At 32.9% G+C, this 14,492-nt stretch overlaps 1 protein-coding gene across 13 annotated transcripts in view; it reads right to left on the bottom strand.

Moving 5' to 3' along the window:
- Nucleotides 1–601: 601 nt before the first annotated feature.
- Nucleotides 602–14,492, bottom strand: part of LOC135165362 (CUGBP Elav-like family member 1) — a 118,875-nt gene continuing 104,984 nt past the window's right edge. For 3 of the 13 annotated variants that reach the window (XM_064126574.1, XM_064126575.1, XM_064126587.1), the window contains 10 exons: nucleotides 12,278–12,412; nucleotides 11,348–11,630; nucleotides 10,500–10,592; nucleotides 10,365–10,406; nucleotides 8,754–8,783; nucleotides 8,452–8,574; nucleotides 8,218–8,265; nucleotides 7,186–7,437; nucleotides 6,917–7,084; nucleotides 602–4,427 (listed from right to left, as the gene is read on the bottom strand). In XM_064126574.1, the coding sequence (XP_063982644.1) occupies nucleotides 6,957–7,084; nucleotides 7,186–7,437; nucleotides 8,218–8,265; nucleotides 8,452–8,574; nucleotides 8,754–8,783; nucleotides 10,365–10,406; nucleotides 10,500–10,592; nucleotides 11,348–11,630; nucleotides 12,278–12,412 (1,134 nt within the window). In that variant the 3' untranslated portion in view covers nucleotides 602–4,427; nucleotides 6,917–6,956. The remainder of the gene's footprint in view (nucleotides 4,428–6,916; nucleotides 7,085–7,185; nucleotides 7,438–8,217; nucleotides 8,266–8,451; nucleotides 8,575–8,753; nucleotides 8,784–10,364; nucleotides 10,407–10,499; nucleotides 10,593–11,347; nucleotides 11,631–12,277; nucleotides 12,413–14,492) is intronic. The other 10 variants (XM_064126576.1, XM_064126578.1, XM_064126577.1 and 7 more) reach the window with 10 other exon arrangements.

Here is a 14,492-nt window from a genome sequence, read left to right as displayed (position 1 = left end):
ATGGATGCGTGAAAGTGTATTCAGTGTTTTGTGTTTCGGGTTTTCTAAAATATCGACGGTATAACGTACAGAAAGTGATGTAAACTACTTGTGGGGGTTTCAAGTTACCTAGTGTTGTTGTTTTCACCGAGTACCCGGTGTTGTGTTGACGATTTGATCGACCTCGGCGTTGGGTCTACAAAGGATCTGCTGGGATTCAACGGTTTTCAAATAAAGGTAAATTTCTAGATTTTTTTTGTTGAGAATTATATGCCGAGGGTTAATTGAATTATTATTTTTTATTATTAATTTTACCTTTGTATGACTAGGTCTATTATTTCATATATAGATATCAATTTTTGTAAAATGTTGTGAATTTTCTGGAGGATTGTAAAATTTGCACAAACACATTTCTGTACGCGACAATATGATATACATAAATAATTTCTTACTTTTGTCATTTTCCACAATTTCATAGCATTTTATAGAAAAAATAAGAAGAAAAATTTTCTTTGCTAACAAAATTTAATTTAATTAACTCTTGTTGATTCAATGAGTTCTTGAGATTATCCTCAAGGTAATTTTAATTTTCGTACATAAGGGGATGAAAAAATCAACACAATTTTATTTCCAAAATACGATTTATTCATTTTCTCATCTAAACCACAGCGCTTACACATACGCGCATACACACACGCACACTCTATTAATTTTCCTCCTCGCAATCCTCTCCTCAATGTTTTTTTTATCTTTAAACATCACGCGCCTACAATTTCACACGGTGATATAAAAAATCTAATTAATCACTATTTAGTTGCTTTTTTTAGACACCGTAATTATAATCGTGAATAAACATATGCCTAGGCTATGATCGTTTTCGTTTCTCCATTTTTTTCATTTAACATTATGTCAAAATGTAAATTATCTCGAGTGTGTCATTCACTGTGAAAAGAAAATTCCGGGTAACATTTATCGTAGGGTGACAACGCTCACATTTTTTTTTTACACTTTTCCTTCAATTTATTTTGGGTGGAGTAAGGGGGAGGGAAGGAAGGAAATTTCAACGAACATCATCCACTCAAATCATTACATGATAAACAAATACATAGTCATCCTTCATATATTGTCCTCACACTACGATCAAACGTCCGAATTAACATTTTTTCAATGACAAAATAGCAATTTTTATAGTCAATTATAAAAAAATGCTATGTGGGTGCATGGCGTTTACCCTCGGTTGGACGTACAATTAAACTTGATTAATTTTAACAATCGAACTATCTAAGAGCCTCTTCACATGATTCAGCTGAAGAAATAACGAACGAAAATGATAATTTCGTTGATTAATCAACTAGTAAACAATGATCGAATTTCAAGGAAATGAGTAACATTACATTACGTGAAGTACAGGGATTTATTAAACCGACAAAATAAATTATATTCGAGGTACTCGAATTATGGAGCTTATGGGAAGTGGCAGCCATGGGATAACAGTTATTAGTTTTTTTAATTGTATGTATAATGCCTCCGGAAGAAAATTAAAATTAAGTTGAGTGGAGAAGTGAAAGGAATTAATTTCGTCTGGGTATTACCCAACAATTAAATGAAATAGACCTCATCCATTCTGGTCATTCAATTTGTGCAATTTTATTGAAACAATGTTTGATTGGTAAAAATTGAGTTTTGTAAAAAAAATGATATTTCCCTTCACTGCTCCACGTACTTTATTACTGTTATCACAGGCTCGTCACTGCCTCTCACGTTGGTAACAAATATTTATTTTGGTATAAACAAATGTGCAGTGGCCATCTTCATACTTTGGTTCAACACTTTACGATGAAAAATTAAACTCTACGACTGGCATTAAATATCCAAAAGAACTCTGCTCTCATTGATACATGGCACATCACCTTCGATATCAATAATAAAAAGTAAAACAAATAAATGAAAATAAACAATTCATTTCGAGGAATAGTGAACAAAAAAAAATGAATTATGACTAATTGCCTTGACTTATGAACTAAGATCAAAAAAAAAAACAAATCAAATAACTATCCTCGTGATAACAATAATTCTATTAACAATTAATCAATAATTGCGGAGAAAAATAATATAATTGATACTTTTACTTAATGCTTGTGCATGGTAGATGCGGTGTGCTTTGACCCTCGGCTTTGTGTTAGTCAGTTTTGCCTGAATTTTTGAACAATTAAATTTAATCGATGAAATAAGTTTTAACAATTGTTCGGCGATTACATACTTGTCGTAAAATTAGTCATTCTGTAGCATTGCATTACGTTGTAAGTACAATAATAGGTTAGTCTGAGACACGTCTTTGGTATTTTATCTCGGAGCCTCAGCGTAACATATTTACCAAGTGAAAAGAAAAAAATTATCAACATGAAGAAATATTTGGAACAGAAAAAAATTGATAGAGAAAAAAAAACTGGCAATAATCCATTGAATATTGAGCTTATGCCGATTGAAATCACTACATGAAAATGACAAATAAAGTCTTACTCTTTTATCTATAACTTTGTGTTGTTTTTTAAAAATTTCAAACTCAATCTTCGATGGATTTATTTAAACAAAGTATTCTATCATTTTAAACGAAAGAAAAAACACACATCAACTGTACATAAAGAATAAACAAAAATTGTATCGTGAGTTTGTGTTTTTTTCAATGATAAAAGAAAAAGAAAAATAATATATATTCAATGCATTAAACCCCGAGGACATTTTTTCCAACCCCATGACTTGTGCTGTTACATTTAAAATATATATGCATACGTATACACAGACGATAAAAATGGGTGAAAAAAAAATCCAATTTTTTTTCTTCATCTGGTTTTTCAAAAAAAAAAAAAATGTCAGCAATTGGTGGTAGGGGAACAAATGTTGAACGTTTTTTTCCCCACCCCAACGAATGCATTACGAGGAGAAAATATAAAGCGGGGATTAGGGTGGTATTTTTTTTAAAAAGAAAAATGGTATAAAAATGTTGTCGGGCTAGTTGACATAGATTTTTTTTTTCTTTTCTGCACATGCGAGACAAAACGCGAGGCTCATAAAACGCCCCACGTGCATCCCCATGAACTCAATTTTTTCAATTTTCCAGGTGTGAAGACCGTGAATATCAACGCTGACAGCACTTTCCAACAATTTCTCGGCGATCATTCATCGCGTTCAAGGGGGATTGATTTTAGTGTATGTGATTGTGGGTGTGTGTGTGTGTGTGTGTACGTGGTTCGAGGGAATTTTTGACGCCGTTTTGAGGAGTAAGGAGAGGATCTGAGCACCGAGGGAACGTACTGGTGAGTGAGAATCAATGATTTTAAGTAGAAACAAATAAATAGGGGTTCGAAATTGATAGTTATCTTTTCGCGGTATATCTCATTGACAAATTGATATATGAAAAATTGCGAACATGCTCATTGACTAATCAATCGTAGATGATTGACGATGCGAATATTTGAATATATCATTGCATTTGTGAGCTATTCCCCTACAATTGGGGGAGGCTGAGCTCATGATACCGCACGTATTTCTCGCCCCCGAAATAAAAAAAAAACTAACAAAAAATACTGCGGAAAAAAGCGAAAAAAATCGACTCATCTTTGCGGGGCCCCTGAAATTCGATATCGATGAAAAAATTTTCGTACAAAATTGATTGTTCGGTTGAAAAATGTACTTTTCAGTCGACAGAAAAACGTACTTTAACGCTTTATGTCTCATATCAGTAAATTATTGATAATAATTCATCGTCGAGGCCGGTGTTTATCGCTCAACTTGTTAGCGTTTTACCCCCATATGTACTAGAAATGTTTAGACATATATTATAATACGCACGGGCACACATATAAATATATACACATAGATTAAAGTTTTTTTTTTTTCAATATTTTTTTTTCTCAACATTTTGGCGTCGATTTCATTAGCAAATTCCATTCTTATAAAAAATCCTCTAGCAAATCCTTTCGTTTTTATTTTCAATTAAAAACAACAAAGGGACGAGATAAACTTTCTTTTGTAAAAGTTTCTGACTTCAAAGCTCTCGTGAAAACGATAAAAAAAAAGAGCTGTTTGTTAGCTTTGATAAAAAAAAATGATCAAAAAAAAGGATGCTTTCATTTTCTTTTTTTCTCCCCCCCGTTTCTTTCACGGAAGTACGTGGGGAATAAAGTGGAACATAAAGGATTGTAAGAATTTTGTGTGGAATATTGACGGGAATGGGGCGGGAGGGGAGGAAGGGCGAGCGTTACGTTTATACTCGATTTTTTTCATTCTATTTTTTTTTTTTGGTTTTTTTTTTTGATGATGGTAAAGTTGCAACAGGCACCGACAAAACACAGAGACTGATCGAGTCGTGACTGAACTGAGACAGACATGGCACGGGGGGCGAGAACTCCAGTTGATAGTATAACAGTCACAACGTCACAGGCCACCTGCTGGCACACAAACAAACACACAGAACATGTTAGTCACCACCACACAGAATAAAACGAATAAGCTGGCTTTTTTTTTTTTTTTTGCTGGTAGAGTGACAAATCTACCGGTAATGAGATTCTGGTTGAAGACTAGCGATCTATTCACATGTGATAATATTGGGGGGTAAATGTAGCACAGGAAAATAAAAATAACAAGTCTACCTGGATGATGTCTGTCTGGTTTCACAGTGAGATTAAAAAAAGCTTAGTTGTCAAGTATGTCTTACTTGTGCCAACAAGTCGTTTGTTATAAATTATTTAAACAAGCTTTTCCAGTTCGTGCTTGGGAAAATTGTGTAGATCGTAATGAGTTGAAAAATCACCTTCGAGCCATTGATTTTGTGAACAAATAGTATTTTCAACTAGGGGGAAAAATAGAGGATACTTGCCCATTAACAATGTTGGCACAAGGAAAATTTGTTTGAGAACTTATTCTTTTTTTGAACAGATACGATCACTAAAAGACTTTATTATTTATATTTACTTGTGATAACTTTGCGTTTCGAAAGGGGGTTTTGATATGCGTACGGATAGATCGAGTTTGTAACCGAAAGCTCATTACGGTATTTTTTAATCTACCGGTTCTTTATTCACTGACGAAATGCAGATATCTGTGTCGTATGATAGAGAATATCTTAGATTGAAAATTTAATTTTTTCTTAAATTTTGCCTCGAAAATTTTGGAGTAAAAAATATAGTCAATTGGAATTGGTGATTTAGGAGATAGGAATTTCACATCGATTTTGTTCAGTTGAATAATTGGTTTCGGTGGAGTAGAGCTGCAAGATGTATATCTTGTTAAATTTATCTGCTGTGGGGAATAATTTTTACAATATCAAATCCTTCATCGAAATATGACTTATGAGGTTTTAATGCAGAGAATCCGACTGAGATAGCTAAGCACTTGAATGAGGACTTGAGAACTGTAGGGAATTGGAAAAACTGAAAATAATTGGATGTGATATGGGATAATTGGATAGGGAGGTCTTAGAGAGGATGAGGATCTAGGTTTGATCTTTGTGGTCATTAAAGGAAATTGGTATCGACATTTTTCTTTTGTTATTTAAACAATAAAAATTCTATAATTACGATTGTCCAGTGAAATTTGGTAGATTTTGGGATGCAATTTCATCAAACTTTTGCTGATAAAATTATTACGAAATTATGGTAAAAGTGATTACTCCACATTTGTAACAAATTCACGGTTTTGAATGACGTGACAATTACGGAAATATTACACAAGAATATCTCAAGCATGAAAACCTCACTTTACCGAATTAAAAATCCCAATTAGTCAACTATCGACAGTACACTGAGAGAAAATATCAGTTTTCTTAAACAAGTATTTCTTCTGCCAAATGTAACGTGTGTGTTGAGATTAAATTTTTACGGTACAGACAATGAGACTGTTTTTATTACAATTTTATTCTCTTCGCGAGGGAAATGTGATCTTTAACATATCTTTGTCGTTCGTTTGGCACAAACATATTTTGTTCTCAGCAAATGCGTATTTTATGTGACACACGGAATAGTAACTGGTCGTTTCCACGATTTGATAATTACAAAGAAACCATGAATTCCTAAAATGAAGAATAATAATAATATTATTACGATAAAAATTTTATATTTTGGGGAGAAAATATTTCACAACAAACTTGCCTTTATAAAAGATATTTTATCCTCAAAAGGCAGCGTCTTTAATGAATGTTCATCTGTCGAGACAAATATTTTATTGTTGAAAGTAGAATAATTATTCGTGTTTGTTATTTTTCAATTCGAACTGAGGTAGGATTTTTTAAATTAATTTTCAACTAACGGTTGGCGAAAAGAAAACTTGCTGGAGAATTCGTTCTCTTTTCTCTCAGTGTAAACAGCACTTGTCAATGAAAAAATGGTGGAATTTCCTTGAATGCCCCAAGGAAACTCTCGATAATTTCATAGAATATATTTGCAAATACTAGACTCCATGGTGAATTCTATTCACCATTGAAATTACCAATTAAACACATTGTTCATGTGGGTTAGTAAATACCTTAAAATACTGATAAAAGCGTTTTCTGGCATTAAATTATGAATTAGATAATAAAATATTATAAATAACACTATTTATGCTTCGCGTTACCTGTAATGCACAAGCAATTAATTCCACCCATTCCTCGATTATAATTTATTTATATCAAGTTTTTTGTTTAATTTGGACGGATATACTGAAATAATACCACAACTAAATGAATAGAAATTTTTTAGAGTATTTCCTTATCACAGTCTTTTGATAAATAGTCTAATGGCTCGATGTATGCATAAAAAAAAAATTTATGTAAATATCTAGTGACTAGTAAAATTGACGTGAATTTTCTATAATACGTTCTTTTTAAATGTAAAATGCCCTTTGTAAATTGTTCATGGCAGTTATCAGGCCTGAATTTAATACTCGGAATAGATTCATCTACCTATTAATAATGAAGCCCGTGAGTTGGGGGGGAGAGGGGACTAATAGGGCTTGGCAGCCTCTTTGGCTCTTTTGTGTTCCACCTTCAGACGTTTAGTGCCTATGTGAAATCCATTCATCGTTTGTATTGCAGCAGCAGCACTTGTTGGATTGTCGTATGATACAAAGCCTAGGGAAATTAATTGAACGATAATTAGAATAGATCGTCAGATAATTTATGACAAAGAGTTCAATTAGTTATTTCTATGATTTATTAAATTATTGACTTACCGAAACACCTACTCATGTTTGTCTTGAGATCAACAACTACTTTGGCCGATAGCATATTACCAAATTGTACAAATGTTGATGCAAGATCCATATCAGTAAATTCTTGGGGCAGATGATATATGAATAAATTACATCCCTCTGGGCCCTCAATTTGCTTACCAGCAGCATTAGCTATCATAGCTTGTTGCTGTGCAGCCAGTGCAGCAGCAGCAATTGCTGTTGTGCTATTTGTTGTTGTCAGTGTTGGAAATCCTTTGGAAATTATTAGTTTCGTTAGTCAGTGGATAAATAATTAATTTAATCAATTATCAGCGATTAAAACACTTCATGCCTTGGAAGCTATTTATTCAACAGATAAATATTTCTATTCAGCTACTATTATAAATAATTTTTATTGATTATCAAGTTGTGGTGATTGACTAGGTAGTGGCAAATGTCCAGAATGTTTCACCTGTTTTTGGCATATCATTTAGATTCCACAGTTGGTAGGTAACAATTTGGACTTGTGCCAGTTACTATGCATCGCGAAAATTTAATTGCCAGAGATACCACTGGACGTCAACGGAATACACTTGGATCAACATTCTCGTCATGTTTCTAGTATTTTTATCATTGCCGAGCAATGGGGGGGGGGGGGAGGAAAAGAAATTTCAAGTTTTTTTTATACGAAGGGAGAGAAATAGAGAGAGAGATGTGGGGATTCGCGACTCTTAAGAATAAGAAAAATAGAAACGGTTGTTTTTTGTGAAGACAGATATGCCTGAACCTCACACACTTTTTAGAATGAAGGGAAAATTTATCGGTATTCCCGAGAGAAATTAAGATGGTGAGGCAACTATTTGTATGAAACTAGCATAATTTTATCAAGTTTTTTTAGAATTTGAAAAATATGTGGGATCTAGGTGTGAAGCTCAAACGTTCGTATTTGTGGTGAGGGATAGCGAAAAACATTCTGTAGATATCCTAGTAGTTAAACGAAAATAATCAACTACTTAAGCGATTTTTCATGTAAATACTCGCGCTATTACTCACTATGCAATTCTTTCTTTTCCACCGTGACTGTTGTTTTTCCAATGAGAGCTTCAATACGTATTTGTCAGTTTATATTTTTTATAAATTTTCAAGTGCTATTTCAAGTGCTTTCAATCAAGTTGAACAAGATTTTGTGCATAAATATATGAATAAATTACTTTACGATAATTATTGATTGTACGTCTTATTCAACTTGATAATGAAATTATAGTGCGATAAATAGTGGTAATTTACCTGCATATTGCTGTAGACTCGAATAAGCACTTGTCAATGAATCCTGAATACCACTTAGTGGTGAAGCAGTGAGTGAATTGAGCGTCAGAGATGTCACTGGATTGAAACTGTTACCAGTGGACCCTGAAATATCAAGTAATGTTGAGAATTCATGGGGTTATTGTCATTTATCAAAGCCAAATGGTGATTGAATATATTTAACGTGCGCTGTATCATGCTTTTGGATTAAAAGCTCAAGCGTAGACAATAAATTGCGTATTGTTCGTTAAATTGAAGAGTTTATTTCTACGACCGAATCTCACCTGTACTTCCGGTTTTTCCGAGTAGGGCAGCTTGACATAAAAGCAATTGACATGTTCTTTAAGACTGTTTCATCGATTCTGTATTAATTGCATTGTTTATTAGGTACAACACAGAGCAATTGCAATGTTTGAAGAAAACAAATTTGATCTGTTATTTATGCATATTTCTTAGAATATTAGATTTTTTTCAATTTAATATTGAAGAATATCATTATTGAAACTTTTAAATTGATAAAAAAAAATTATGGATTTATCGAAATCAACGTGACAATACGATGACTTAAATTAGAGGTCAGAAACTAAATTTTTCCGAATGGGAATTCATTTATATTGATTGATTATGATTATTAATAATTTTTTTTTTATAAATAATCGTTCATCAATGGGAAGCTCCGTATTCCTATGCTCGCTCATTGGTCCTCATGCATATCTGACGCATATTTCTGTCCTTGTTTCGCAATTTCAGTGTAATGGAAAGGCTATATACGAACTAATTACATTCTGAATGTTCCATTTTGTAATAAAACAGCACTAAAAAATCTCCCGATGGATAAAATTATATTTCCATTTGACAGTTCAATCTTTTAATGACTTTTTCATCCGTTTAATGTCAATTTAAATTTTTATCGTATCCATCCTTTTAATTGTCGATATTGCTTTCGCTCACGTTTTAGTAGTAGTATATTTCCGTTGACGTTTTAGTCCATTTTTTCATAATTCGAAATCTGAATTAGGAGTTTTTAGTCCGATTTAACAATTATAATGGATAATGGATCGCATTCACACATCTCGTACTGAATTGGGATGTTGCCTCCCATGATGTTCATTAATAGGAGATTAATCAATATGAAATTATCTTTCTGCATTTCGAGATATTTCGGGAATGTGCAAGTTTTCGTTGTTATTAATTAGAAATGATTCCAGTTATATTTGCATCTTAATAGATTCTTGAGACCGTCCACGTCATTAAAATTTTATTGCATGGAGCATGTGAATGAGCATAAGAATAGAATGTAGCATAGTTACATTTACCTTATTCCTATTTTAGACCACGAGTTATCATTTTTTTCTCAGATAACTATCAAAAATTCAAAATGATACTGAATTGACACTAAAATCCAATAAATTCAATTTAGCAATGCTTTAATTAATGGGTAATAGACTATTCGACCAGGAAATTTCACGTCTTTCTCCAACGGTCCTTTTTTTATTTAATATTTCACCTCATTGACGAATAAATATTTTCCGATCATAAGAACACGAGGGGGGAGGGGCATTCTATACATTTATCAACACTAGAAAAAAAATTAAACTCTACTGAAATTTTTGTTGTCTCAAAACTATTATTCCTCAGAAAAAAATAAAGTAGTTGCACGTGAATACATATTTTTGTTGTAAATTATTCGTTTATCGAATAAAACGTTGAATGCACTTCATATTAATTTCGAACAGAATAAATATAGTTTCAGCAAGAGTTAATCTTTTCTCTCAGTGTAAGTTTTCAATGTGACTAGTAATTTTCTAAAAATACATTGGCATAATCCCATATACATTGTTAAATATTGTTTTTTTAGTATTTGTTAATACTGTACCAGGCAATACGACACGTACATAGTGACATACCTGCCGTTGAATTACCCAATCCGGTCAGTGCTATAAAAACAATTGGTTTTTTTTTCATTAATAAAATTGATAAATAATGCATAGAGATACTTATCAACTGTTAATTGAATACAGTGGACTTACAGCTCGGCTGCACTTGCAGATTACTGCTACCACCAGTCATTGCCGCTAGTGTTACTAAATCTTGCATACTCATTGGTGATACAGCAGCATTTGCTGAAATATTATGTAATTTCCAAGTACTGAATTATTCATCTTGAGTACATTTTTTTTTTATCGAGGGAATGGATAGTTGAAAAACATTGAGGCGAGGCCATTGCAAAAATAATGCAATTGCTCTCGGTATTTGTTCATTAATTATTGGGAGGAGTGATAATTTTTAATATTGTGCACTCGTTGGATTCATCTTATTCTTAGGATTGATTGCATTCTTTGAGTATTTCGAACATTGTGGTCAATTGATTATTAACATTCCATTGCCATTGAATGCTTTCAGGATAAATGAAAATTCCATGGAAAATTTTACTTGAATAAGAGCTTCAGAAATAATTGCCCTTTAAATAAAATTAAAATAGAAAGGAAAATCCATTAGTCTGGATATAAGTGAATGAACGTGCGCATATAATTCAATGATAAAAATAAAATGAAATGATAGTAACTGGTAAGGATGAAAAAATCATGTAATTATTCTTGGAAATCGAGTAGTTATGATTTTTTAAGTGGTGTATATGTTATTGAATTCATATTATTTTTGTAATCCATTGAATTATGGAATCTTGGGGAATTACATGTTAATGAATTATTATCATTTCATTTCAATTAGATAGTAGGATGGGAAGGATAATTTAAATAAACTGAAAGTGGAAACGTAAATGCATTAGTCTCGCTGTGATTGAATGAACATGAGAAAAGGATCAAAGTAAATCCAAACGAAAATGTGAGAATTCGATGAGAAAAAGAAAAGAACTAACCGTACTCACCGGTGGAATTACCGAGTGATGCCAGTGTAGCGAGACCCTGAAGATTAGCTTGACTGATCTCGGGTGAGCTTGGTACTGCTGGGGCTGCCGCAGCTTGTGATGCGGTTGCAGCACTCAGTCCTAGGTGTTGTTGAAGCAGCAATTGATGTTGCACACTTGATAATGCACTGGCAGCTCCGGTATTACTCGCTACTGGGGTTGCAGCACTTGAACTCGCTTGCAATTGCTGAAGTAACTGGAGTGACGTTGTTGGTGCTAGTGTAGATGTATCGTTCTGTTGGTGAGAATAAAATAAAATATGAGATAGAAAATGAAATGAAAGGGGGAAAATTGTTCTTGTGGAGTTGATGAGAATCTTGACTCTTGAATTTAAAATTTGCAAGAATTTTAACGTCATGTGGGAAATGTTTTATGCGTTTTGCAGACTAATGCATCGAGAACATTTCCTTATGTCAAAGAGAATAATAAATTGTACCGGGAAAGTTCAGCAACTACTTTTCCTGGAGCAGTCGCTCTAATTTCATTTCAACATAAAATTCATTTGAGGAGTTTTTTGAGAGAAACTTTGATGGTGAAAATTTTACATGGGGAATTGAGAGTTGCAGTTCGGGTTTTTTTTGCCGATAGTTTGGATATTTTTAGAGTATTCTGGGTTTACGGAAATGTTTGGGAAGTCGGGTTTTGAAAAGTTGAAAGATTTATGGAAAATCAGTGGAAAGTGGAAGTTTTAATTTTATAATTTCATGAAAATTTTGTAAAATCAGAAAAATTACTGAAGTATATTCTCGAATTGAGAAATTTAGTACCATTTGCTACTCTAACAGGTTGATTTTTTTTTCTAATTCGTTTGAGTTAACTATAATTCTTGACAGAAGATGGGATAAATTTTTCAATGAAAAATAATTCATTATTTTAACCTACGTTGGTTAGATAAGGCGGTGTGGTCATGTTGACAGCAGCAATGTTCCACAAGTTGGCCTGTAATTGCTGCATCCTTTTCTGGTCCTTCTCCTTCTGCGTGTCAGCAAACTTGACCACTAATGGGGACGAACAACCCTATAATAAAAAAAAAATTAAATTCATACTGTAAAATCATTGAATAATCAATTGTTATTTCAATCGTTTGAATTTCATTGAAATGCAGGGTTGAATGTGAAGTGTAGAAGTGGGATTTCACAATTTTCATTCAAACCCAAGAATGTGCATATCGAGAAATGAAATGGGGATACCGTCTGCCTTGAGACGTACCGAGTTTTGTACATTGGTAGAGCAGAACTTACCGCCGGAAATATTCATGATATTAAAACGAAATTGCCAAGAATCTCGCGTGCCTTGGCAACTCGTACGAGTAGTCGAGGTACTATCGATATCTACTCCCCATGGGCTCACTAAAAACTTATGATATAGTCACTAAAAAGTAATTAGGAAAATTCATTTACGTTGCTGATGAATCACAGGGATAATGGATGAGAAGGAATAGATAAAAAAAATGTGGGATAAATTTTTTGAAAGCTAACTTTTTTTCCCATTTCAATAGTATGGAATTTCGTGACTCTCCGTCGGGGTTTTTTCATATTTTTAATTTCAGCGTCGAAAAGTCAGACGCAGTCGAAAAGTTATCAATATTATGTCTTCACCATTTTCTTAGAGCTTAAGATTAATTTTGAGCCTGATTTATTTGTCAGAGGGAAATCAAATCGGATTCAAGAAAATTCATGAATTTTCAGAGGATGAGATGGAAATTTCACTTTGATTTGAATTTCAGTGACAGATGAATATTCAGAAGTTAAATTACATAATTTTTTAATTGTTCCCTGCATTTTTTTCGTCAACGACATTATGCAACTGAAATATTTGATAGTTTTACAAACAATTTTAATTAAAAAAAAATGCAATATTAGACACTTCGAGGGCAAGTTTTCCGGAAATTTCAGTGCGCAATAATTAATAAGATAATTTTCAATAGTTTTCCGGGCGATGAAGACTGAGCAATTAATAAATAAATAAAACTCCAAGTGGATTATTCAAATGAGACAAAGTTTGCTACTACCGACAGATATTTCAAGTCACGTGAGCAGAAAACAATTTGGCCCATATCTTTTTCTACGTTATCCTCAGGCTATTTTACTCAATCGTACCTTAAATATAATTATTGATAATTATTCAAGTGTTTTACTCGTTGAGAGCGGGAAAGTTGAAAAATATCCACTATAATCCTGGTTTCTGCATAATTTAGACAATTGTTATTGTAATATGTTAGAAGCGCGTAAAGAACCACTTTTTCGCACAGACCTAACACATTCTTGTTTTTTTTTCTTTTTTTTTGTAATATCCGTTGAGTGCACCGTTGAGAAAGGTAGTGGTGATGAAACGAGCATTTCAATGGGCTAAATGATTTCGAAAAGTGATTTTTTGAGACAGATAGAAAATTTATCTAACAAAATCCTTCAACACCTCTCAACCCATTGGGTTTTAATAACAATATTTTTTTCTTACGACTCATCCCTCTCACTACACCGGGTGAAATATATAATTCTGGTAAACAAATAACCTTTTGACACGAAGTTAACGAAATCTCTAATCAAAATCTCGGCCAATAAATTAACAAAATAAATAACTAAAAACCTCCGAGCTGACGCTGAAGTCATGTAACACATGACTTTTTCACTAATTCTATATACATTGCTATATAACTAGCGTTATATATGCTCATAAACTCTGTTGAAAATCTAGGAATATGAATATTCCAATGGAAAAATTATATTTCTCGTATTCTTTTGTTTATTTTTTTGAATATGGAATGCAAATGATTCGGATCCCTATTGTGTAGTGTATCTTCGTTGTATAGGTTTCAAATTTTCAACCCAAAGATTAGAATGGTAGGAGATATGTGTGAATGAGAAAGTGATGAAGTACAAAACTGAAGAGGTGAAAAAAAGATGGAATAGAGGTAGAAAGAAGAACAGCGGTACATAGCAGATACTATTCTATTCCATTTCTTGGCTTGCAATAGTGATGATTCAGTCGTTGGGGTGCTTTGCACTTTGAGCTCCTTTCACGATCTCAGCAAGTAGTTTTTCCCTTAGTCGAGTGCATTTTCACTCTACGAATGGATACATTATACCGCAAGGAGAGT

Source organism: Diachasmimorpha longicaudata, chromosome 8 (assembly GCF_034640455.1).
Source record: "Diachasmimorpha longicaudata isolate KC_UGA_2023 chromosome 8, iyDiaLong2, whole genome shotgun sequence".
NCBI classification, from domain to species: Eukaryota; Metazoa; Arthropoda; class Insecta; order Hymenoptera; family Braconidae; genus Diachasmimorpha; species Diachasmimorpha longicaudata.
Note: the sequence above shows the minus strand (reverse complement) of the source record. Positions and strands in the feature narration are given on the sequence as shown.